At 42.0% G+C, this 27,994-nt stretch overlaps 1 protein-coding gene across 1 annotated transcript in view; it reads right to left on the bottom strand.

Annotated features, from left to right (window-relative positions):
• PROC (protein C, inactivator of coagulation factors Va and VIIIa) overlaps window positions 1–27,994 on the bottom strand; it is a 269,683-nt gene that overhangs the window by 51,711 nt on the left and 189,978 nt on the right. The window contains exons 6-7 of the mRNA XM_078666037.1: window positions 6,695–6,805; window positions 596–736 (exon numbers count right to left, since the gene is read on the bottom strand). Coding sequence (XP_078522163.1) covers window positions 596–736; window positions 6,695–6,805 — 252 coding nt within the window. The remainder of the gene's footprint in view (window positions 1–595; window positions 737–6,694; window positions 6,806–27,994) is intronic.

The following is a 27,994-nucleotide window of genomic DNA, read 5'->3' as shown; positions in this document are numbered from 1 at the left end:
AGCTTCTGCTAACATTTTGGAAAACGAAAAATAATACCCTAAATAGACTGATATGGTGCTGGTAACCAAGCATGCAACAGAATATTAGCTTGCCTACCTGCATGATCAGTGTGTGTGTGCACACTGACCACGCATGACTGGGGAATGGTAAACGCTGCAGGCATTATCTTTGGTAGATGAATAGAAGCATTCATTTCACAAGTACTTGGGAGTATTTAGCCATATGTAAATTAATGTAAAGCAGCAACACTGCCTCTGGCATATTTTATATTCAGTTCATTCAAATGTATGGAGCTACTTTCAAGAAAGTACATTTTTATAAGATCTGTGTATAAATAACAAGTCACGGCAAAGAACAAAAATAACTGCTAGCCCTATCAACCTGATCTAAAGTTATTCAATGGAAGAGGGGCACCAACCATTCCACTATGGTTCACACTTGGCAATAAATAGGCAGTGCACTACAACAGCAGCCCAGGCAGAGGACTGAACTATCTGGCATGGACCTGTCAATCTCCCTCATCGTTCTTAAGTTTGTTCAAGACCTTTTGATTGCTAAGTAGAACTGGACTCGTACGTAGACATGGATGCTTACCAACAGGTTGACATGTACGCTGATCGTCCATGAGCTGGTATCCTGAGGCGCAACTGCACATGCGACTCTCACCCGCTAGGTCCTCCACACAGAACTGGTCACAACCCCCGTGGTCGATGGAGCAGTTGGAGTAGAGGGCTTCTGAAACCCAAATTGGGAAAGAATATGTGAGCTGGTGTTTTGTAATGTCTCATGCATTCTGAAATTGACATTCTCTTGTACAGTCTCACTCTCAGCAAAACCGCACAATAAAAGAGAGGACCTTTGAGAAAGTGATACACGCAGTGACAATGAAGATGGTAGAAGTAAGGCGTGTTCGGTTGGTGGTACACAGAGATGGGATATGCTGCTATGATGACTAGTACTTCCTCATGTCTCACGGGGGCTTTGGAGATGCATAATGAAGAGACTATGGTGAAGCATGTTGGTATGATCATGAGTAGAGTCGACATATTGCAATGCATTGTGGTGAGTTAGATTAGAGTTCTGGGAAAGCATATATGCAGGGCATTCTGCAGTGAGATGGATGGAGAAGGAGGTGATGTTACTATGGTGATGTATGTAGGCAAGGCATGAATAAGAAATATAGGTGGAAGAAGCACACCTTAAACATAAATACTTGACTTCAAAATGAGTCACAAAAATTAATATAAGCTCCTTAGTTCATACCAAACTTGAAAAGAAACTTTCTTATATTTTAAAAAAACAAGAAAACACAAATTAGACGGTCTCATTTTGATTGACTTGTTATTTATTTTCTTATTTCATGTGAAGCAACAACCACAGCCATACCTTTTTGATGAACTAAGGCTTTTAAGCAAGGGACTATCCTTCGTTCCTACAACCTCTCCAAACCACTTCAACACACTGATGGAACTGTCTAGATTTTTCCGTAAAATAAGACTGCGTTTCTTTTTTAAAAACAGACCACCGTCTAAGAATACGTCGGTCACAGGATTCAGGGTACCCTCCACCTTTGTACCCCCGACTAACGCTATGAGCCATCGGATTCTCGCATACGAGAATCTCATCACTGGGGAAGTGGTAAAGATCTTGAACGAGAGGACTTATGTGAAGTACAACATAAGAAAGACCGAAAGGAAGGCTTTGGCTTCCCTCAAATCGAATCCAAATGTTGTGGTAAAGCCAGCGGATAAGGGTGGGGCCATCATTATCCAGGATACTGCCAAATACAAAGATGAAATCTGGCGACAACTGGGAGATGGTGTGAGCTACAAAAAATTGACATCTGACCCAACAAAGGATGTGGCTGGGGAAATTCAGAGAATAACGCAGGAAGGTGTCCAACAAGGGTTTTTGACAGAGCATGAATATGAATATCTAAACCAATGCCATCCCCGTATACCCACCATCTATACTTTACCAAAGGTACACAAGGATGCCTACAACCCACCGGGCCGACCGATCGTCTCGGGGTGTGGGTCAATCTTGGAGCCACTATGTGGATTTTTTCCTAAAACCTCTAGCAGAAGCAACATCGACTTATTTGAGAGACACCACACATACTATAACGCTGGTAGATGGTGAACCTTTTGACCCCGAAAAAGAACTTTTGGTGACCTGCGATATTGTATCGTTGTATACAAGCATCCCCCAGGAAGAGGCACTAATGGTGGCAACTGTAGCTCTGGATAGTCGCGAGGCACCTGCACAAGTCCCTACTTCATTTATCATTCTTTTATTGAAAATCGCCATGATGAGGAATTTTTTCATCTTCCAGAATGTGTTTTATTTACAGACGAAGGGCGTGGCGATGGGGGCAGCCTTTGCTCCTGACCTGGCGATTCTCTTCATGTCCTTCTATGAGAATACCTTCATCACATGCGAACGGAATCCCTTTCGAGAACATATACGACTCTGGGTACGTTACATCGACGATGTGCTGTTGATCTGGACGGGAGATGAGACTGAATTGGTATGCTTCCATACCTGGTTGAATCAGCGAACTGCAGACATCCAGTTCACGATACAATCCAGCAAGAGTAAGATCGACTTCCTGGACATCACCATCGCGGAAGAGGATGGCCTCTTATTCACCACTTTGTTCAGAAAACCGTCTGAACGAAATTCTCTGCTCCAATACTCAAGTCACCACCCCCGGAGTCTTCGGGATAATCTGCCATACGGACAGTTCCTTCGAGTTCGAAGGAATTGTAGCAAAAAAGATGATTACATGCTACAATCAGGAATATTGATGGAACGCCTTTTAGAGAGAGGTTACCCCAAACGACTCATTAAACGAGCCAAGAAGAGGGCTTGGTTTTGCCATCGGGAAACACTGCTGGAACCTAGTACACGCGTATGCCAATCTGAAAAGCGCATGATTTGTGTTACGACGTTCTCTACAAAAAGTAATGCTATTAAAAAGACAATTAACAAGCATTGGGGTCTCATCGCCGAAGATCTGGAGATCACTAATGTACCCATGCATGCTTTCAAAAAGGCAAGGAATGTGAAAGACTATGTTGTGTCATCTTTTCTGGAAAGTCCTCCTGAACCTACTTTGGCATCATGTTGGAACCAATTGCCAGTTGTTGGACATTTTAGATGTGGCAAATGTAAAGCCTGCCCATCTACTATCCAGTCTAAAGAATTTGTCTTTAAGAACCACCGACACGTATACAAAGACCACACAAACTGCAACACGAAAAACGTGATTTATGGGATCATCTGTCCCTGCAATTTAATTTATGTCGGCCAGACTCAACAGTGCGTGAAAACCAGATTCCTATCACATTGCAGCAGAATTAGATGTAAGGTTGTGGGTGCACCCCTTGTTGAACATTGTGAGAAATATAATCATCTGCCAGAAACACTGAAATGGGCGGTTTTGGAACATATAACATTGGGTCCCAGGGGTGGCAACTTATCCAGCATCTTAAACACAAGAGAGATGAAGTGGATACACATATTTAACTCTGTAATAGAGGGACTTAATGAATCAGAAAGTAGTTTTGCGCAACTAGCGAATCTTTGAATGTGTCTTTTCTGAACTTGATTGTGATATCTCAGCTTTACCCGATACAGGTGTTATGCATCAAGGATACATGTCGATCACATAATGCATAAATATGTGAGTTTACACCCTCCTGCGAGACAGGTGCACTCACTACTAAACCAATGGTCTGTTCACCAACCAGACATGATGTTAAAATTCATACTTACCTTGATCCGTGTACTGTTTGAACATATGAGTTTACACTATCCTATGAGACAGGTGCACGCATTAACTGGTATAAGGCCAAGGCTGGCGTGTGGACTAACCCTATATGATGTAAGATGTGCTATGATCTTGTGTCACATGCTTAGAAAAGAAGACAGGGACCAATTGTGTTGTAGAAGGAAAGTTTGTTTATATGCATAGCGTCAGCACTCATATTGAATGAATTTGGCCAAAGGTGTTAATACGATTATATCTCTATACCTCTGCACTAAATAGGTCACCTATGCTCAGTATACCAGACCCATACGATGATGCATTTCATTTTATTTGATGCATCTACAGACCCTTTTTAGTGATGTAAATTGACCCACAATGATGGACCACTAAGCCACGTAAAATTTGTCTTGGTATATGACTAATATGTTCCCCACTGAATGGGAATTTTTCCGTGTATCTGGGTGAATAATTTAATGTATTCCCCTTGTAATGCGGACCCCCCCGCTGATGCGGTATATGTTTTTCATTGGGTAGTCCTTGGACGTTTTTGGACTACACGGGGAGTCTGTCTTCTACCTCTATGGCACTTGGGAACGTGACTCCGCCCATTGTTTTTACTAACTAGGAAGTGAACACAACAATCGCTGCTCTACGCTGAGACTGTGGTTACTCGAGTCGTTTGGATTCCTCCGCAGGTAAAAAACGCTCTGGTTTTTCTCCTTCTTTTTTCTAGAATAACAGTAGGAACATGTGTTAAACCGCTAGTCTGCGGACTGACACTTTTTCTAACATTCTTCAGGGGCATCGATTTAGATTCATTTTATCGACCCTTTGACTCGGCATGGAAACGACATGATGGATTAAGGAAGGGATCGTTTTTTGTTTGATGGCGGCTGCCTGGCAAAACTCTTCAATTTATTTGTTTTTGCTGAGGTATGTGATGTACGTTATACTTATGTATTTGTGTCCATCTACTAATTTACTACATTAGGCGGGAATACTAATCCCTGCTGTTTTTATGTCCTCAGGCTCTAACAAACGATATACCCATTACAATCTAAATGAGGATTTCACTTTATGAATTCATCGTGACTCCGACTACAAATTTGATGATTAATGGTAAACCGCTTTATTCTTAAACCTTTAAGACAGTCTATGACGATTCGTTTTTTCGACCACAATGCATCATTCTGTATACGAGATACCTTTAATAATATGATTAATAACGTGACTTTACTGAGATAACCATGACGCCCCTTTGTTAAGGAATATGAGGATTCCCTCCATTGCCTCCACAGGCACATTGTATGGAACACTATCTACAATTAGGGGGTATACTGACCCTTTGTATTGTGTGCTTTCTGACATAATGTATGGAATAATGTCTATCCCTCATTAACAACCTGACCAGTAACGTAATACATAGATATGTGCATTGACCCCCGTTAGGAGGTTCACTGACCGTTTTTATTGCATGTCCTCAGGCTTCAAATTTGAGATAACATTTGTCTTCCATCAAGAATCTGACCCTACAACTAAGGAATTATTTGTCTCTAAACTTTTTCTGCTGTCCTAATTGAGGACAATTGGTAAGCACTTTCCCTTTGGTTATCTTTCAGTTTATGACTTTTGCGTAATACCCTGGCTCTTTATTGCCTCTCTTTACCTCTATATCTAGACAGAATAATCTAAGTGTGAGTCTGGATGAGACGCTTATCCATGCGCTTTGACGTTGTACAACTACCACTACACAACAGTGGTAAGCAAGACCATGTTTATGTATTTACAGTAGGGGATAGAGCCCCTTTTGTGTTTTGTGGGAAGAAGATGTTTCTCTCCTCTCCCTCATCTTACCCATTGAGTATTCAGGAGGTGGATTTTCTGCCTCAACTCTCGGACGAGAGTTTATTAAGATGCCCTTCGATTTATCATATTATATTTGTCCACCTAACCCTTTATATATCAATCGGATTATTCTTTTGACAACATGTTTTTAATAGTTCTAGTTGCTCTCTCAATGATCCACCTTCTATGTTTATTAATTAACATGAATGGTGTTTAGCATATAATGAATAAATTTCTCTACCTTATAGGAGGTTGCCCGCCCACAACTTATATTGTCCTGAAGAAGACCCACCGCGTAAGGAACATTTACCTACCTTATTTACGGGTCGAAACGTCGACTATATTCAACACGACCAAATCTCCTATCCCAAGCAGAACATTAATGGTTATAAGGGATTTTGGATCTGCGATGTTACATTTGTTAGTCGGACTCTTTTGAGCGCTTTTGTTCTTGGCCCTTTGTGCGTCCAGAGGGACCATTTGTATTGATTTTCTAAAAACCTGTAATATTTTGTGTCACTGAATGAATCTCACTACTACGTGATCCCATCATTTTCCCTCACTTCACCTTCACCCCCTCCCCGTTGTGAATGTGGGCACCTATGCTTATTGACAATTTGTCTCATTTGCAATGAATTATACATGATGAACAATATCCTATGTACAGGAAATATACAGAACTGATTAAACCTTTTTTGTATTTACTAGCGTTGCTGTTCGAATTTTTCGTGAATAATAATTTGAATTTTTATGTTATTCGTCTTGGACCCCTTTTCCTTCATCCCTTTTTGTACAGCAAACACCGAGACTTTGTGACTCATTTTGAAATCCAGTATTTATGTTTCAAGTGTGCTTCTTCCACCAGTATTTCTTATTCTTGTTGATGTGGGTCTTTTTAAGATGGTTGGCCCAGGTAGTGAGCACCTTTTGGATTCTTTTGAAACTATATAGAGTGAGGAATATATACCATAACCGTTCTTGCTTCTTTGTGTAAACATGTAGGCAAGGTCTGTTTCATGAATTAAACACAAAGAAACCATGTCTCAAGCAGACTGAATCTGAACAATGCTCACCATAAGTGCAGAGACGTCCCTCCCAGCCTCGGTGACAGATGCAGTCAAACCTTCCTATGTTATCCTTGCAGGTTCCATTAACACAGGGGTTGGACAAGCACTGGTCTCCATCTGCAAGGGAAAGAGAAACACGTGGGGACTTCTGAGGGCTCCATTGACAGAAACAAACCATCTCACCTTCAAAACACAGACAGGTTTATCTTTGGAGACAGGGGAGTACAACTAGCTGAACATGTAGCATTTGATCAGGAGAAGACAGTATGGAAAGGTGTGTTATCATGAGGGATAAGGAAAGGACGGTCTTAGGCAAATAATTTGAAACATATGGTGTTAATGCATATACATTGGAATTTTTTGGTTTGAAAAACATTTACTTTGAAAACCTATTTAGGGTCTGACTTAGAGTTTGGCTGATATGCAGCAGAGTACCCTTGTCTGCCAAATACTAAGCACGCCCGCCTTATTAGTTGATGGCTGGACCTTAAGTTTTCTGTTGATTTCACCTCTTGTGGCTCAGTCGACAAAACTTCCACCGGCAGTTTGACGGAATAGCGGCCATCATAGGAAGAACATGACACCGCCCATCCTATGTAGGGTGGGTGGTGTAATGTCTTTTTTTTATATATCTTTCACAGAAAAAATAAATAATGACCCAAACACCTTGGGATTAACTCTGCTTGAGAGATATGGGAGTTTTTTTCTGAACAATAAAAGCTGTGAAAAAGTTTGGTGAATGGCCATCGAAGACAACAGCAACCATCCACCAAACATTTTGTACAATGTCCTCTGCGACCCCAACGGACGCAGTACCATCCATCAAACCATAAATCAGTCCCTTAGTTTAGAAAAAAATGTTTGGTTTGACAGACAGCTACTGCCACCTTATTCTGGGTCGGTAGTACCACCATCGAAAGAGGATCCATTGGCTCTGTTGATGCAGAGCATCCTCTAATGGCATGATGAGGAGGGTACCGTCTGAGGAAGGGCATTACACTGCCCACTCTATTTAGGGGAGACTGTGGGATGTCCTTTATTTCTGTACATGAAGGAGGTAAAAACAATAGATATGACACCCATCATCGGAGAAACTCCCTGCATGTCGGAAGTTTTTTGTTTTTCAATGACAAACTTCCAATTTAGGAGTTTGTTTTTGAAAAACTAAAACTTTGTTAATGTTTGGTGGACGGAAGTTAAAAGCGACAGCAGCCGCCTACCAAACCTTGTGTACCTTGACTGGAACTATCATAATGGCAGTTTACCTCAAGGTACAGAAATCACCTCTGAGCAAGTGGTAATCTCTAAATTTGAAGTCAGGAAAGGTGGTAGACGAAATGTCCTCTGAAAACCTACGGACGGAGTACTAGCCACCAACTTATAGATCAGTCTCTTTCACCCCTCCCATCACTCAGTAGTAATGTGACTTTAAAAGTACCAATTTGAACCATATTTAGGACATGTTTGCAGAAAATGGGCAACAACCAGGAGAAATACTACTTTCTGCAGTCATTTCTGCAGGTTTTTCTACGTCAGCAAAAGATTGACAGAAGCATTTCCGATTAAAAAAAAAGTGTGCAGTAGTAATAACGTTATAGTTAATGGTGGCACGCAGAAAAAATGTGTGGCTACCCGAATGCTAGATTTATTATGAGCTACACCATTACCATCAGTTTAAAGAAGTAATCACAAATGTTTCCAAATAAAATACAAAATACATAGAAAGTTAATAATTTCTTATCAAGTGTTCCTAACTAAATGCGTTTTGGAGTAAAGGTTTAAGCTATTCACCCAGATTCAGAAAGGACACTGAATTATAAAAAGAAAATCTGGAAAAACATTTCCAAATCTTCAGGGACAAATGTTTGGTAAGCTTCTTCTCTGGAAAAAGAAGTCCATGCTTGGGAGCAGGGTGACCCCAAGGAAATTATGAGTCCTACGGCACTAAGAAAAACTTTGATTCTATAATGTTTCTCTGTAAATCGGGTATTTTATTTTTAAATGAGAAGCAAGTGAGAGGACACTAAAACACTGAAGGCTGGACTATCAACTGAAAGAGTTTGTGCTGCATAGGGCCTTAGTAGTCAGTCACTCTCAGTCTATGAGGGACCAAATGGTGGAGATGGGCTCCATCGGTATACAACCTTTACCACGCAACTTTTACCACGACCTACCTTTACCATGCAATTTTTACCATGCAATTTTTACAACGCAGGATCCATTACAACGAAGTACCATTACAACGCATGTATTTACAACGCAGTACCTTTACCACGCATACCATTACAAAGTAAGTATTGGTAAGTATATAATTTTATCAAAAATATTATAAGTTTGGGTTTTTGGGTAAAGGGGTATTTTTAGGGTTTAGGGTCAGTTTTGGGTTTTTGGGTAAAGGGGTATTTTTAGGGTTCAGGGTCAGTTTTCAGTTTTTGGGTAAAGGGGTATTTTTAGGGTTCAGGGTCAGTTTTCAGTTTTTGGGTAAAGGGGTATTTTTAGGGTTCAGGGTCAGTTTTCAGTTTTTGGGTAAAGGGATATTTTTAGGGTTCAGGGTCAGTTTTCAGTTTTTGGGTAAAGGGGTATTTTTAGGGTTCAGGGTTAGTTTTGGGTTTTTGGGTAAAGGGGTATTTTTAGGGTTCAGGGTCAGTTTTCAGTTTTTGGGTAAAGGGGTATTTTTAGGGTTCAGGGTCAGTTTTCAGTTTTTGGGTAAAGGGGTATTTTTAGGGTTCAGGGTCAGTTTTTGGTTTTTGGGGTAAAGGGGTACAGGATAAATTAAATTAAATTAAATAATTAAATTAAATAAAAATAAATTAATTAAATTAATTAAATTAAATAATTTAATTAAATTAAATAAAAATAAATTAAATTACATTAATTAAATGAAAATAAATTAAATTACATTAATTAAATTAAATTACAATAAATTAAATTAATTAAATTAAATTACATTAAATTAAATTAATTAAATTAAATTAAATTAATTTAATTAAATTACATTAAATTATAATAAAATAATTAAATTCAATTAAAATGAATTGATTATATTAAATTACATTAAATTAAATTAAATTATATTAATTAAATTAAAATAAATTAAATTACATTAATTAAATTAAATTACAATAAATTAAATTAATTAAATTAAATTACATTAAATTAAATTACTTAAATTAAATTAAATTAAATTAATTTAATTAAATTACATTAAATTACATTAAATATATTAAATTAAATTAAATTAATTAAAATAAATTAAATTAAATTAATTAAATTAAATTAAATTAAATTAATTTTAATTAATTTACGTTTCAAAAAATATTATATACTTACTAATACTTACGTTGTAATGGTATGCGTGGTAAAGGTACTGCGTTGTAAATACATGCGTTGTAATGGTACTTCGTTGTAATGGATCCTGCGTTGTAAAAATTGCGTGGTAAAGGTAGTCGTGGTAAAAGTATGCGTTGTAACGTCATACATCCGCTCCATCCTGTCCAGCTGGGGCTCTAGGTTGTGCAGGAAAAGCTGGGATGGAATTGGGGTATACACCCAATTTCCTTTTGGGAGAAAGACACTTCTGTCACTAATCAACAAGCAGCTGAGCGAAGAGGACGTTTCCCTCCTCGGTGTTTTCAACTGAAGTTTCTGTGGTGGCCACAACTGTCATGTTTAAGAGGGACAGTGGCAGTTGCTTGCATAGGGATCATGTCTTGGGGGCCACTTGATGCAATTGCCCGGGAGATGCAAATACTGAGGGTAGAAGAAATGGCATGCAGAGCAGACAACATATGTTAAACTGTGCGACCCCAGCAACAACTGAGGGAGGCAATATCAGGTATCCATCAATAGTGCTGGCCTTCTTCCCACTGCAGAGCAAGGAAGACGGATGTAAGGCGCAGTGGTAAAGGGTAGAGGAGTGAGTTAAATGGAAGCTCAAGGATTATGATCACCAATGACTCAGGATAGTGCCAGATCAGCAGGTCCTGGGGGCACGCAGACATACGGCGAACAGAAAGCAGTGGGTGGAAATGGAAGCGAGTAGGGAAAGGTGCTGCAAGTGAAAACAATATGAAGGTGAAAAGACACAGGTGATGGGGAGGCCTGCCACAGACTTGAACAACGATCATTCAGAAATTTGGTAGTATGTTGGTACATAAAATGCATAGCGGCAGCAAAGAGAGGAAGGATTCCGAAGAAACCTTGTCGCTTCAGGGGCTGTCTCAACGAAAGCAAGGGTACCATGGATCAAGGCGGGGTTACAGATGGGTAGCCCTGCCAGTTGATACAGATTCAAGAGCTGGTCTAGCCTAAAGGAACAAAGAGGTGAGGCAGAGCACCTGAATGTGGGATTTGGGGCTGGAGAACAGCAGCAATTCTAGATCACCTGGCCCGAGGAAAGGGGCACAGGAAAAGCACAGCAGTGAGATAAGGACTTCTAACCCATCACTGTGTACTGGTGAAAGGATGAAAGTGTGGAAAAGGCTATCCCCCAGATTCATCATTGTACCGTTTTGCGAGTCCTTAATAGCGATTATTAAGGAATCGCTATTAAAGACTCGCAAAACGGGATTCATGTAGAAATCGCAATTTTATTTGCGATTCCTACATCTTCCTTATTTGCGATTAGCAAATTGCTAATCGCAAATAAGGAATGACTCCCCATTCATTCCTATGGGCCTAAAGGTCCATAGGAATGAATGGGGAGTCATTCCTTATGTGCGATTAGCAATTTGCTAATCGCAAATAAGGATGCGATTTCAAGGGTGCCAGGGGTGTCCAAAGGACACCCTGTAGCACCCCTGAAATGTAAATGTAGACTGATGTTGCGCACACACATGTCCAAAGGACATGTGTGTCTGTAACATACAACTTAGAAAAATGCACTAAAGTGCATTTTTCTAAGTTTCCGCTATTTACCACGAAGTCAGACTTCGCGGTAAATAGCGGCCAAAAACAGCGATTTTGCAATTTTTAAAAGGTTCATGAATAGCATTTAAGGAATCTCAAATTGAGATTCCTTAAATGCGATCGAAATTTGATAAATCACAATTATTAGCGATTTTTCAAATTGCGAGTTCATGAACCATTGATGAATCTCAAATGCCATTTTTGCGGGCGCAAACGGCCGATTTTTGCGATTCGCACCGTTTGCGCTCGCAAAAATGCTTGATGAATCTACCTGTTTGTACCCCGGCAAAGGCAAGAATCATTGGTAGGGCAGAAAAGCATAGGATAGATGGGACGCATCAGGACGATATTCTAAAGTGGGGTAAGGCTTCTGGGGGACCTTGAATGACCTTGAATGAGGTGAAACCTTATAGAGGGAAGACAGTTAATGCAAATGACATGCTGTGCAACCAGAGATATGGTGACATGAAATGAGGCTCAGCAAACATAAAGGTAGAGACGCAGGGAGAGGAAGGGGAATGGGTCGACGAGCAGGGGTAGAGAAGGACTGGTGTTGAGGGCAGGGATAGAGGGAGATAGCAGTGGAAAGAAAGGGTCCTTCCAGAATAGACACCAGACTAGAAGATAGGACTGCAGTCCTTTGCTAGATGATAGAGTGGAAGAGATGACACATGGAGTTCGTGAAGCCCAACCAGAGACAGTTACACAAGGATGATAGGTGCAGCAAGAAAAGAGGAGAGAAATGCCACATGGAGAGTGACCTTGGTGGTGGAAGGAGAAGCCAGTTAAACAAAGAAGAAAGGCTGCAGTGACTGAGTATAAGAGAAGGGTCTGGCAATAGAAGAACAAAACTGGAGAGTGGCCAGTTGGAAGAAGGGCACAGAAGATTGTAATGTAAGAACAGATGCAGATACTAGTTGGTATCAGAAAATGTGGTTGGAGAGTGGGCGTGGCCAAGCAGGCGACTAAGATGGCTGCCTAACTTGAGAGCTCTGGAGCCGTCGCAGTGTTTAAATCACCCGGCCGCTCTCCAGAGCAAGGTATGGCACTCTAGTCCCCACAGTGGATGTCCTGAAAGCAACGTGCATTGATATTCCCAACAACTACAGTTAGATGTGCCAGAGAAGTGGAGATCTGCGCGCTGCACCGCCGGGCCTGACGCGGCCCCCGGAGGCCCCGAGTCAACAGGGGACTCGGGTGAGCCTGAGGGCGGGGCCCGGAGTGCACTAGCGCACCACAATGCATATCCTGGCGGCCCTTCCAATCTGGACCGTCCTCGGCTGCTCTATTGCCGGCTCCAGAAACTCTGCCTGCACCACTCCATGATAACGCGGTATGATTGCATGCTGCAAGCGGGTGAATCTCCTAGGCCAGCTCTGGTGATCTAAAGAATGCACACAGCGAAGACCTACAGAATTAGCTCCAGATGCCCATGACTGGGACTACTGCAAACCGGGGCAATTGAAATCAGACCCCCCGGGTGTCCTCTCTTCGATTCAACCTGCAGCATGTGCGCATGCGTACGCGCCTTTGCCTACTACACAAGACTGCTCCCGGCCCTGCTGTGCAATTAATGCTCCTTCCTATATAACTCCCATCCTATGGAAGGGTACCTGCTGTAGCCATTACATTTGACTGCCCCGGCCCCTTGTACTGACACTATACCAGGCTGCGTACACTAATTGAGCACTGCTTGTAAATTTGCATTATATTACTCCAGCCAATCTGCTACTTGATAATCATTGATAGCAAAGATGGGCCACTCGGACCCCAAACAGCGCCTGCTGAATTTCGATGCGGGTAAGACCCCGCAAAAGGAGGATAGTGAAAGGACCACCGACCAGGACCAAGCCCAGATGGAGGGTGCTGCAGCCATTATGTCAGAACTGAAAGCAGGCTTCCAGTCCATCGACGCCCGATTAGACACCCTTAATATGTAGTGTAGTTCCTATATTCCCAATAGACTGTGCGCATTGGAATAGTGTATCCTGTAGTTTAGACGTAGGACTGAAGTCAACTAGGTCTCTACCGAATATACTAAACTTAATTGTGTGTGTGCCAGCTAGCTCAGAGATCACTAGAAACTTTCTCGAATAAACAAGAAGGGATTAGTTTCTGACAACCGCTTAAAACATGACAACTTTGTTCCCCAAGAATAAGAAATATATCTCTAGAGTCGCGGAAACAATAGATAGTTATTTCACTCAAGTCAATCGTGCATGCTTCGTTTCACCAGAGGTGCAGAGGAATAGCGAGACGGGCGTTTTCATTAAAAGGGTATTTATTGAACAATCTTATTTCTCAAGCATAAGAAATGAACTGCTTGCTGTAAAGTACAGAGCATATAATACGAAGAGTATTATAAAATAGTACTGTAAAAGCATGATATGGTTTCTAAGCCATAAGATACCTAAAATGCATAAAATACATACAGTGATAAATAATGACTAAAAGTACTCAACTGGTGCTTCTAAAATACGCCTACCCCGGTGTACCTAACCTAGGTCCAGTACAAGGGAAGAAGTAAGTGAGGTGTAGCCTAGTTTTAGTATTAGTTGCCAAGAATCTATTACAAGAATTCTCTTAGGGTCCAATCAGCTCCGTACCTTGGTTTTAGAATGTAGGAGGTCTTGTATCTCTCTCTCTCAGGACTCGATTTCCCAGCAACCCGCAAGGGTAGCCTGGAAACACTGGAGCTGGATTTCTCGGCAGGAGAAAGTACAGCGTCTCTCAGTGCGTCAGCTGGAGGGTCGGCTTCCTTCGGCCCTTGCTGCAGCAGGGCGCCTCGGGCAAGTAGATAGTCGAACTGCTCCAAACCACTGTGTGTTTGTTTGGACAAGTGTGGGCATATTTATACCTTAAAGGTGCTGAGTGTGACGTAAGATTGGACATAATAACGTCATCAGAGACTTAATTCTCAGAAAACTCCATGATTTCTTGGATAACTTAATATTCCTGCAGGGGGAAGTCCCTGACTGCTGAAGGCGGGTTTTTCCAAGAAATCGTTGTAGATTCTCGGAACTAGTGGAAGTAGCCAAGCCGTATTAGGACTACTTGAGCTATGTCTTAATATGGTTATGATTTCTATGCCTATATAAGGATACGGTATTTTATCCATACTAATATTATAAAGAGAGAGCCCAAACCATTGAGGCGGGTAATCTCAGTAACCACAGCACCTATCACAACACCCAATACAGCGTTGGAAAGGGCAGTTGCAGCAGAAGGACATAGGCTATGCAGATGGCCACCATATTATTATTTTTTTTTTGCAGAGTTTTATATAGCGCGAACTTGACCCGAACTGAATCAGGTATCAGAGCGCTTTACATATCACCAGTTACGTTACATGAGGACACACATTCATTTTTGTTAGGCACGGGGAGATTAAGTGATTTGCCCAGAATCACAGGATGTTTGGCGTCGTTACCAAGACTCGAACCCAGATCCCTAGGTCCGAGGTCGAGCGCCTTAGCCGTTAGGCCAACTCCTCTATACATTTAAAAAGTAAAAGAACCGTGCCAGCAAAGTAGTCCCTTGTGGGCGTGTCTGCATTGTGCTGTGGGCGTGGGCTGGGGGCGTGTGGTACGGCCATCACATCGCGGGCTGTGGGCGTGTGCTGGGGGCGTGACAAACGCTGGGGGCGTGTGTCCGCCCTTCATGCCATGTGAGTCGTACATACAAGCGGCAATTACGTTGCTGTGCAGCATCAAGGGGCACGCTGGGGGCGTGAGAAACGCTGGGGGCGTGTGTCCGGCCTTCATGCCATGTGAACGCAATTGCGCCGCATCAAGTGGCACGCTGGGGGCATGAGAAACGCTGGGGGCATGTGCTACGTTCCGCCCTTCATGCCATGTGGGTCGTGCATTAATCAGAATATCGTCTGCTATGGCCGTGTACTGGGGGCGTGACAAACGCGTTCACCTGGAGGCCTGGTAAGTAACGTTACTGAAGCCTCTTTAGCGCGCTGTTACTGAACTCTCTCATTCAACGAAATTACACGCGCCTGCTACCATCAACCAGGGCTCTAGCCAGGCTCAGGCGGTAGATCAGTACACTAATTACACGCGCCTGATAACATCAACCAAGGCTGCAGCTGGGCCTCAAGCGGGGGAACACGCGCCTGCTAACATCAAACAGGCCTGCATCTGGGCCTCAAGCGGGGGAACATGCAAATGAGCGTGTCTGTGGGGACAATTACTGCAGCCTCTCCTACTCGCTGTCACTCAACTCTCTCATTAAACGGATTTACCCACGGCTGATAACTCTCTCATTCAACGACATTACACGCGCCTGCCAACATCAACTAGGGCTGTAGCCGGGCTCAGGCGGCGGATCACTACACCAATTACACGCGCCTGCTAACATCAACCAGGGCTGCAGCTGGGCCTTCTCCGTCCCTATTCTAATGAAACAAAAAATGTTGTCTACCGCGAGATTTTAAAATAAATTCCCCTTGCCAAATACACACATTACGCACATTCTATTTCATACCCGGACAACATCGGGACGGGCTGCTAGTACCTATATAAGGGCATGAATCGGGAAAATTACACTAGGGTCCTAAAACGCTATACAACACCCACTCCACGTATTATGTCTAATATTACTAATAAGAAACATAACTAAAGTATGTGTTCATAATCCCCCCCAAAATACATGAAATACAGTAAACATGGTTTATACACATACATGAGTATTTGTCTTGTACGCATTTTACAAGCAATGGCTGTCATTAACAAATGCTATCTAAATGAAACATGAAATGACAGTTGTAAAATGGCTCTAAATTTACAGAAGAAAAAAGTTGAGACCATTCCATAGCATAATATATAAACAGTTTAAGTTTTCATAGGATAATGCCAAATATTTGTCTATAGGAAGTATCAAATGAATCTCTTGTTCTCTAAGAACAGTTCTACTTTAAGCAGATTACTTTGTGCCAAGTGAAAAAGGGTCTATTCCGGGAGGAAGAGAAAAAGTTTTCAAATGTAGATTGTAGAAACATAGAGTTCCCAAGTTAGAGGGTTTGTTTTGAAAAACCGAATTCCGAATTTCAGAGTTCATGGAATGCTGTGTGCACTTTCAAAAGTTATTCTCGGTGTTGGGAGAAAACATCAAATCATCTAAGCTGGCAAAGAAACCGTCAACCACAGTTGGTGAAAGTGGAACTACTTCATCAAGTAGATCAAATGTGCATAGATGTGAAGCATCGCCGTCAGCGCCAGTTGTATTAGCAATGTTCGATGTAGATAGTACCTGTGTGACTGTTGTTCCACGTACCTCACCAAGAGTTGGATTCGCTGGTAAGATCTCAATGAATGCCGTCATCAGGATTGGCAGCCATTGCCATGTCATGTCAAAGGTTCTTATATAGCGCCTTATCACCGCAAGTTCTCAAGGCGCTTGCTTTGGGAACCCGTCCTGGCTTTTCCCTGTGAGATAACCCATACTGGGAATCCCCAAGGTGAAAGCCAGGCATCCCGCCGCGGGGGGCCATAGTGGAGATTAAGCAAGCTATTGCCCAGAGTTGCAGAGTGTGAACCCATGATTCGAGTAGGCACCGAAGCGAGAATTATCGAGTCCGTGGACATTTGGGCTCAAGACCCTGCCGCGTCGGGAATTGAACCCTGGTCCCGGGTCTGACCTCTGCTTCAGGGTCTGCCTCCTCTAACCAGTGAGCCACACTTCTCCACTGGGGGCAACACGATGTATGAGTCGTTACCGGACCTAGCAAGGCGTCAACACCGTTGGCAGTGCTGATGGAAGTGTAAGACAGATGTCTAACACTCATTCTTCTCCACAAAGCAGGCATCGTAGAACAGGTAAGATGCAATCTTGCCAGATTGGCCTGAATGAAAGGAACCAAGTGGTATTCCGATCTCTTAAACGAGCCAAGGCAAGGTAATCCTTTCACGATACCGCATGGCTAGGAGGGCTTGTTCGATGGTAGTCTGGGTATCCTTGGTGACTGGACTTGCCATATCGGAGCAGGAGAAATAAAAATAGAATTCCTGCTACGAGTCCCAAAATGAGAGGCAGACCGCTGAACACAGAGTGCACAAAATTTGAAAAAATGCAGAGGACTGCTTCAAATGGTGCTAACAGTCCTGAAAAGATCGTCTTAAATACATGTGCGATGCCACTGGTGTCAGACATGTTTAAGATTTGACCTAACATTTCTGCGAAATGTACTGGCCAGTTTGTTGATAATAATGCATGCATATCTGCAGAAGTCCTTGAAACTTGCAGATCATACGTTTCTATAGACGAGGTCAGTGGCACAGTTTTTTGTAAAAGAAAGGCTTTCATTCTGCTTAAAGTATCAATTCGTATAGAAGAGATATTCGGTGAAGGCCATAACGCCGTCTCCATGTCTGTAGTACTCTTTGGATACAATACTTGCATACAACAAGTGACCCTGGCTGACACACTAACCAGATAGGCTCTTCCTGGCAACATGCCACAACAGCTGTGATCGTTGAGCATAACGTAGCTCCCATTGGAAAGCTGCCTAAAAATTGGTTCTATCACGGCTGCTGGAGTACCGTGCATGTGGCAGGAAAGGTTATTTAAAGAACCTTTGCAGGCTCCATGTAAATTAATACCTTCACATAAAAGTGTACCGCTTAGTGAGTTTTTACAATTCTTTGTACTAAGAAATACCTCCTTTCCCCCACTCCAACATTTGTGTGTGTATGGTAAAGACCAGGTTGACTTAATGTATCCTTTACCCAACCTTTCATACAGGCCTGCTGGTATATGCTGTAGACAAAACTGAAATTGGAAAATCGTCACTGGTATCGAGATGGTGCCATGTATTATCCATTCAACGACAGGTTTCTCAGAAACTGTCAATGGTAATCTTTCCAGTTTTTCAATGCTCAGCACCATATAGTCTGCTTCTCTTTGTGCCAGAGAGATTTGTTTATCTGTAAGGTTAAAGACAGTAAACAATGACGTTGTATTGATTAGACGCCATGGCACATAGCCTGAACGGAGATTTTGCAACGTCCAGCCTAGTAGCATTATAGAACACATTTGAGACTGGCCATGTTGTAACATTAGCAAATCTTGTTCTATTATGTCAATGGCAGATGATACAATGCTGTCCAAAGAATAAATTCTGGAGGACAGAGTCGTTAGCCCATTGTCCACTACAGAGAGTGCTTTCTCTAAATTAATACAATCAATTTCTCGTATTTTTTCTGCAGTTTCCATTTGCGTTATTTTCCAAGCTTCGTTGTATGCAGCGTATATCCCCTTCCATGCTCATGACAAGCTCAGCTCGTCATGCAGCACAGTGCTTGTGTGCTTATGACGAGGAGCTCGTCATGACCACACCCATTTTTATTGCTGTCCAGCACAGCAGGGGAAACTCTCAAGCAGCGATGAGGATATACCGGCGTATATGAAACGTTTTTGTCGTTGTTTGCGAGGCCCGAGTAAGAAGTCTCACAAGTCAACGCCTTCTTTAAGTAAAGTCAAGTGTTGTTTAATTTCTGGGAGTGTGGATTTCTGTAGCCAATCAAGGCATAGTTTTCCTACACTGTATGTGGTGACTATCCCTGGATGTTGTCTCTGGGAGTAGCTTGGATCTGGCCTGTTCATTTTGAACCCCTGTGTTTTGTTCAGGAATCTATCTTGACAGTTATTCGTGTCTATGGGCCAGATTAACCATTGTTTCCAATCAGGATTGGTTCTGTTGTGTTTTAAAATCTGTTTTACGTCTACCTCCTCATCTGCAGTGCCATTACTGTCAGGTGTGGCCTAAGGTATGGACGGTTTGTTTAAATCTTTTATCTTAGCTAAGCCAAGACATGATGTTTGTTGAACGGTGTCGTTCAAAAATATGATTTGTTCTGGTATAATGCAGGCTCTGAACAAGGCTTCTTAACCCTGCACCTGCCATTCTTTTGTGCCCCAGACAGTTTTTGTCTCAATGCTGTCTTTCCAAAAGTTAAAACCTAATGTAGACTGTTGAGCATAAAAGTTTGCAGAATAAATTTGTTTAGTATTGGTCAACATGGTTTTCATTCCTGTCTTATTTATATTTTTAAAATAAAACTTTTCTGGATTTGTCACATTAAAACCTGTAAAGTATGGAAATTTCTCATAAAATGTTTTAGAGCTGCCTTTTGGTGGTGTTGGACAATGTTCCCATTGATTATAAGTAAAAACATTTCTAGGATTTACAGATTTGTGCAAATAATGGTGACCAAAATGATTGTAACAATACAGTTCTTCATAACTTGTTGAACCTTCCAAATGTTCGTGTTTTTGAAATTCTGCTGACATTTCTAAGTCTGACATCATATTATTAACAGTTTCAAAGTCCTAATCATCTGAAAAGGTGCATGATGAAACAAAATCACTTAAAGAAACCTTGAACTGGTGTGGAATTTTCAACAGTTCCACCGGGCCCAAAATGCCATAGTCAGTTAAGTCCCATGCTATACCACCAGGTATAGGAACGCCTGTGATGTTCATTGATCACAGGTCTCTTCGCTCATGATGAGATGATTTGTAAGGTTGCAGGAGTAAGCTGATGTTCTTACTTCCTGTGTCCATTGTACTGTACTTTCCATCTATCATTCGTCCCAAACTTAAAACCAGAATGAGCCATCATAGTGAAAAAGTACACCCAATCCTATCCAAAATTCAACCCATGGTGAAACCAGATATGTTTTCTCAAGTTGATGAAAGAGTTCTGTTATTTTTTCTTTGAAAGTTTTATTAACTGGCGTTGTTTCAGGCTCACTGGGATCCTCAGAAAAGTTATCGAAGTTGATAAAATAGCCAGAGGCAGTTCTGTCAATAGTTGGTATTGCATCCGGATTTTTTGAGATCCCTGGAATAGCTTCCTTTTTTGACATGTTTGTATAGTCAGATTCTACATCATTGTAGACAGGAGTTTCTTGACAAACTGATATTTGGGTATCAAGAGGGACGAGTTCCATAGCTTTGTTGCTTAGTCCTTCTTTACTCACTGTAGGTTTATCAAACGTGATAAGTCTTTCAGTTTGAACCTCTTGAATAGTAGCCAGATTTGGTTGTCTGCTACTTCTTGGGAGTCTTCTGGGCCTACTACTTATTATCAGCCACATGATGTGGTTTTACCAGGTCAATTGATACTGTTCTGTTCTCCCTTTTACCAGCAAGCGGCCGTAGTAACACTGATCTTGTTCCAAGAATTGCTAAGACAGGTACTGCTTTTCTATAAGAAGGCCCAAATTCCTTCTTCACTGCAATCTTTTCCCTGACTAGATCCCCAATCTTTGGAATCCAGACAGGTCTTGCTGGGACAGGTGGTTTCTCTTCAGTGGTCATGTGTGTTGTGTTACTCAGACTTCTTCTTGTTTCATTTAAGTCCTGTAAAACAGCCAAACGGTCTTTGATATCAAAGGGTTTCTGTTCCACCACTAAAGTGCGACAATCAAGGTCCTGGATAAGCATTCTAGTACCAAATAATAATTCATATGGAGTGATTCCCCCAGAGAATTTCTTGGCAGATTATTAAGACTTCTTTGGACACTATTTAGATGTTTGACCCACCCGTCACCCGAACCTAATACCCTAGCTGTTATAGATTGCTTTATGTCACGGTTTTTTCTTTCCACTACCGCATTTCCCTTAGGATGGAAGGGACTCGAAAACCGCAATGCAACGCCCAAGCTGGCCATGGCCTCCTTGTAAGCTCGAGAGCTAAACGCAGGACCCTGGTCAGAATGTAACGTGCCGATTGCGTATGTGCCGATAAAGACTTGCAAATCTTTTATAACAGTTCTGGCGTCAGCCGAGCACTGGGGCCACATCCAAATGAATCTTGTGCAGGAATCCACTGCGACCATGATATATGTATAGTTACCATCCCTCTGTAAGGGACCACAGTGGTCCAGGTAAGCACATGCTAATGGTTTATCTGAAATTAGAAGGGGAGTCTGCGCAGGTCGTTTCACTGTAGAAACTTTCATTTTTTGGCAGATTTCACATTCTAGCACATAGTTTCTAGTTTGTTTCCTCATGCCTGGCCACCAGTATCTCTGTTTTAACAATGATACTGTGGTGGAAATTACTGCGCGTGCAGAGGCGAGCCCTTCATGTGCTGCTAAGATTAGTCCTATCCTATGTTCCATGTTTGAGATTGTCCTATCCCCCACTCCGAAGATTCAAGCAAAAGGAACATTGTTTGCATCAGTTATATATAAGTACTTTACTGGAAAGCCTTTAGGGAGTGTCTTACTACTGTCTTTTACTGAAGCAGTGACAGCTTGCATTATTTCGCTGTCTATTTTCGTTTTTGAATGAGTGATTGCAGCTACGGAAGCCGTTTGCACAGCTGCCTTTTCGGCTTTGTCAGCCAATGAATTCCCTTCAACGTGAACGCCATCACGCTGATGACTCAGTGTATGAATCGCGTGAGTCTTTTGTAGTTCTTTTTGCAAAATAACTACTTGTTCCCATAGCAGTTTATGCTTAATTGTCCCACCTTTAGCATCTTTGAAACCATTTTGAACCCAGTTCTGCAAATATTCATACAAGATTGGATGCAGTAATACGAATCACACACTATGAGTGTGGGGAATTCGCGATCGGTATTTTCAAGCGCCATCTTGAAAGCCTGTAGTTCAGCTCGCTGAGCTGTACAGTCTCCAAGTAATTGAGTTTTAGTGACCATAGGTCTAAATTTACCTTCGCGCCAGCGACCTTTAACAATCGCGTACACAGCACTGTAAGCTTGTTTACCCCCAATTGCGGGTTGTGCTGATCCGTCTGTATATATTATTCAGCCGTAATATTCAGTTGGCAGAATTTCAGTCGGCAGAGGACATTCTAATTCGTATTGTAGAAATTCTTGTGTCTACAAGTATGGGTCAAAAACGTATACAACGTTTGTTGCAGCAGGAGAATTAACCCATTGTATCCATCTCGGATGTAAAGCTTTAGCATTTGGAATGCTTGCCTTTGTCACTGCCTCTAAGGCAGGCACAGGTGTAACGATTTTTATGCGTTTACCCTGTGCTAAAGCTCTCTCTTTTGCTACTGCAGTTTGAACCGCTGTCAGTATCTTTTCTGTTGAAGTGAATTTCATTTCAGCTTGTGTGTACAAGTATGACTTGTATGCTATTGGTACCGTCACACCTTCGTTAAAGGTTAGGTATGTGAATCCGGATCTCCCTGGGATAATTTGGATCACTAGGTTGCGCACGTTTTCGCGTGTTTGTAACTGTGTTTTTGCTAACATGTCTGTTTGAACCGAACGCACAATTTCTGTGTGTTTTTGTGTCCAATTAGTAGGTTTGAAATCAGGTTTGATTAGTTCGTAGAGAGGTTTAACCCTTTCTGCGTAGTTTAGAACATAAGTTCTTCCAAAATTCAGGAAACCTAGAATTGACTAAGTTTTTCAGCGTTTTTGGAGGTTGGAGCAGCGCACATTTCTCTAAAAAGTTTGCTGCCAGGCTTTTGCCTTCACTTGATAACTCATATCCCAAAAATAGGACATTGAGATGGGCAATTCGTGATTTCTTGAAATTGAATTTATACCCTTCAGAAGCAAACCCAAGTATTATGGTGTTCACTCTTTTCAAGTGTACGTCCAAATCATCATCTGTAAGATAGATGTCATCGACATAGGACAATGCCTCATAATCGTTACTCTGGCTAAAAATAACCCTGGACTATTCTTGAATCCCTGGGGGAGATGGCAAAATTGTCGCTGTGCCCCCATTATGGAGAAAGCGGTCAAATACCTGCTTTCAGGTGCAATGTTTTGACAAAAGAAACCATTTGAGATATCTAATGTAGTTTTATATTTTTTGCGCACGATGTTATTCATCAGTGCTGCAATATGTGCGTTTTGTACTGCAAAAGTTTTGCAACAGGAATTTAGATGTCTGTAATCCAAAACTAGGCGATATGAATTGTCTGGTTTGGAAACAGGAAACAAAGGATTGTTCATTGATGAGGTGCATGTTTCAATCACCCCTTGGTATTCGAGTTGATTTAAAATCTCCCTGACCTGTTTTTTAGCTTCTTGTTTTACAGGATATTGCCTTTGCATTGTTGGTTGAGCTTTCAACTGGATTTTATGGTGAGGGGAATCCTCATCATATCCTACATGATTTTTGTATAGTGCTGGGGCCTGGGCCACAGCCCATTTCCTAGCATATGTATATTTTTTATGAATTGGAATGTGATTTGAGAAGGCTGGCATAATTATATCTTCGCCATGTGGGCACTCCCTGACAAATTCAGGTGGCCAGTCTTGTTCAGCTAGTAGGATGTCATAACCCTTAGAGAGCTTCTCCCAAAAGAGTGCTCTAATTTTTCTTGGTTTGTCACCCTCCATCCAGAGTGTTACTTCATATAACTTATGTGGTACACTAACCCTGGTATCTGCAGTTTCAACTTGGATGCTTTCATTCAAGTCCACTGTCTCTAGATGATCCTTCAGGATCTTGCGAGCTATGGTTACCTCTGCTGCGCTGTCTAGCCTTGTTTGGGCCCACTCCCCGTGCTTGAGTTGTGTCCTCAAGATCCTCGGCATGTCTGATCTTTAGACTTGCTACCTTCTTTTTTGGAAATTGGCTTTTCTTATTTTTTGGAACGTGCTGTTCGTCTTTGGACTTCACTCGTTGTTCTTTTTGTTCTGAACGTCCTCTTCTTTCGGATTTCTGCGAGGAAGCCTGAAAGGTACGAGAGGAACGTATATCATTATCTTGATATCTATCAGGTTTTCTCAAATTATTCCTATTTCTAAGGTTGTACCTTTTTTCGGATGGCTCCTGCTGAGGAGATCTTCCTCTGGACTGGGAACGCTTCTCTTTAGGACGTTGTCTGTTTAGTGATTTCCCACTTCTTCTTAGGAGTAGTGAGATTATTTTTAATAAAAACCTTTTCAGGATTTTTAGTTAGTTGGGGTTTTAATGGTTTCCCACCATACTATCTCTACCTAGTTCTTCAAAGGATTTTTCAATAATTCTGGCAAGCAGCCGATATTCATGTGCTTCTATGGCAAATATAACTTTACCACCTCTGGGTGATAGACCATTTTCTATAAGTTTTATAGCTATGGTTTTCCTTAAGTTTTCCGGGATGATTATAGCATCATCGTCTTCTTCATTAAACCCTGTAACGTCTACACCCGGCTGGGTTGCATTTACTGCAGCTCCACCGGTTGCGTTATTGTCACCGTTATCCGGCATTGTTTAATGAAAGTTTGCAGAGCAAGTTTTCAAGGAAACAAAGATTAGGTGGACAATATTTTGGAACACTGTATCCTTCAACGTTGAACAAACTAAAAACAAATACATCTGATTTTTTCGTCCTACTCAGTTTAAAGCGGATATTTTATCCTTTAACCCACTCCAGACGTCTATTGGAGTATTTTACGGGAAAAGGGGGTCTGTGTGAAAAGCACTACTGAGTTACTCTAGTATCTAGCGTTAAATTATAGCCTTACCAAATGTTGGGCGCCATGTAGTGTAGTGCCTATATTCCCAATAGGCTCTGCGCATTGGAATAGTGTATCCTGTAGTTTAGACGTAAGACTGAAGTCAACTAGGTCTCTACCGAATATACTAAACTTAATTGTGTGTGTGCCAGCTAGCTCAGAGGTCACTAGAAACTTTCTCGAATAAACAAGTAGGAATTAGTTTCTGACAACCGCTTAAAACATGACAACTTTGTTCCCCAAGGATAAGAAATATATCTCTAGAGTCGCGGAAACAATAGATAGTTATTTCACTCAGTCAATCGTGCATGCTTCGTTTCACCAGAGGTGCAGAGAAATAGAGAGACAGGCGTTTTCAATAAAAGGGTATTTATTGAACAGTCTTATTTCTCAAGCATAAGAAATGAACTGCTGCAATCGTAATACTTGCTGTAAAGTACAGAGCATATAATATAAAAGTATTATAAAATAGTACTGTAAAAGCATGATATGGTTTCTAAGCCATAAGATACCTAAAATGCATAAAATACATACAGTGATAAATAATGACTAAAAGTACTCAACTGGTGCTTCTAAAATACGCCTACCCCGGTGTACCTAACCTATGTCTAGTACAAGGGAAGAAGTAAGTGAGGTGTAGCCTAGTTTTAGTATTAGTTGCCAAGAATCGATTCCAATAATTCTTTTAGGGTCTAATCAGCTCCGTACCTTGGTTTTAGAATGTAGGCGGTCTTGTATCTCTCTCTCAGGACTCGATTTCCCAGCAACCCGCAAGGGTAGTCCGGAAACACTGGAGCTGGATTTCTCGGCAGGAGAAAGTACAGCGTCTCTCAGTGCGTCTGCTGGAGGGTCGGCACTTGCTGCACAGGGCGTGTCGGGCAAGTAGATGGTCGAACTGCTCCAAACCACTGAGTGTTTGTTTGGACAAGTGTGGCATATTTATACCTTGAAGGTGCCAAGTTTGACGTAAGATTGGACATAATAACGTCATCAGAGACTTAATTCTCTGAAAACTCCATGATTTCTTGGATAACTTAATATTCATGCAGGGGGAAGTCCCTGACTGCTGAAGGTGGGTTTTTCAAAGAAATCGTAGATTTTCGGAACTAGTGGAAGTAGCCAAGCCGTATTAGGACTACTTGAGCTATAACTTAATATGGTTATGATTTCTATGCCTATATAAGGATACAGTATTTTATACCTATATAAGGGCATGAATCGGGAAAATTACACTAGGGTCCTAAAACGCTATACAACAAATAGCCGCCTCAATGACATTACTAGCCGCTTTAATGCTCAGGGCACCAGGCTTGACGGGGCAGAGCATCGGATTTCGGAACTTGAGGACAGTCACCCAACGGTTCAAAAGGGATTGGACAGGGCTGAGGACATCCTGAAGAAGCTGGGGACAAAAGCTGAGGATTTGGAAGCGCGTTCGCATAGAAAAAACCTACACGTCACAGCATAGTAGAATCCACCAATACCGACCCAATGCCTAAATTTATCGAAACCCTCCTTACTGATCTATTTGGCAGGGAATCATTTTTAACTTCATTTGCCGTCGAGTGGGCGCACAATTCATTGGGACCCCCTCCCTCATCGGGGGCGGCACCTAGAATTATTGTCGTCAGGCTCCTTAATTACGCTGATAGGGACACGGCACTCCGACTCTCTCTCGAGAGAAGGAATCACTTTCTTATCAGGGATCAATCATTTCCCTGTTCCCTGACTTCACCCCCCTAGTGCAGGATGCCAGATACAAATACACCGATCTGAAGAGTATACTTCAGAAGGTGAACGTTAAGTATGCCATGCTGTATACGGCACGAGTTAAGGTACAGATTGGAAATAAGTCACACATTTTTGACACTCCGAATGTAGTTGCCAAAGTTTGGAAAAGTCATCAACAGCCGCCACAACGGCAGGAAGAGGAATGATGGCGCCGCAGGGGATTCCTTTCTTGGAAATATCCACCTAGACTGCTTGTAATGATCTAACACGGACGCATTTAGAGCACTGCCTTCCGATATTCTGAGACACAGTGAAATCATGCTGTAAATTTTTTCTTTTTCAGAACACTAGATTAACATTGGGATCTGGGAACCTTGGACCAACTCCTTTACTGGAGATGTTGAACTGCGACCACTCGTAATTGCCAGGTCGGTGACCACATTTATGCCAGTGACTACTTGTCCTAACAATGTCTCCCTTGGAGCATTGCCTTCCCCCCAGGATAAGTTCCTGTCTTTTTTCCCTCCCCTTTTCCCTCTCCTCCCCCTTTCTCATACCCAGTTGTTTGCTGTACCTTTGTGGGGATTCACTGGGTGCCACTTATTTGTGTATCCAGTGGGGGTGGTGAGGGGTTTTGACAGGGGCTATTTGTTTTTGTTTACGGTTAGATAGCAGTTCACATTTTTTTAGGAGTATATCATTGTATGTAGCAAGTCAAGGTGCAGCCCACTCTTCATAAAGGTCCTTCACAGATATATACGGGTATAGATAAGCATTTATCGATTACGCTTCGCCCCTCTGTGGGCTCTAAAGTGTGTGCATCTTGGGAGCAGGATCTAGGTGCCATTATTACTGATGACATTTGGAAATACGGTTGTTCCCGGCTGCGCTATATTTCAGGAAACTACAGGCACAAATTATTACATTTTAAGTATCTCCACAGGGCCTATATGACCCCAAGATGATTGTGAAGATGAGCCCCACAGTCTCCAGCATTTGTATGCATTGTGGTGCGCCTGTAGCAGACTTCATGCATTTGGCATGGCAGTGCATGTCAGTGTACGCAAATTGGGAAGATGTTTTTCAACAACTGTCCATTATGGTGGAACATTCTATACATCCCTCCCCCTTGATGGCCCTTCTGGGATATGTAAAACCATTGAAGAGGACCATTAGAAGGTTTGCTGCGATGGCCCTATTGATAGCTAAATGCC

The sequence above is a fragment of the Lissotriton helveticus genome, chromosome 11, assembly GCF_964261635.1.
Source record: "Lissotriton helveticus chromosome 11, aLisHel1.1, whole genome shotgun sequence".
NCBI lineage: Eukaryota > Metazoa > Chordata > Amphibia > Caudata > Salamandridae > Lissotriton > Lissotriton helveticus.
The sequence above is the reverse complement of the archived record's forward strand: the minus strand, read 5'-3'. Positions and strand labels throughout refer to the sequence as shown.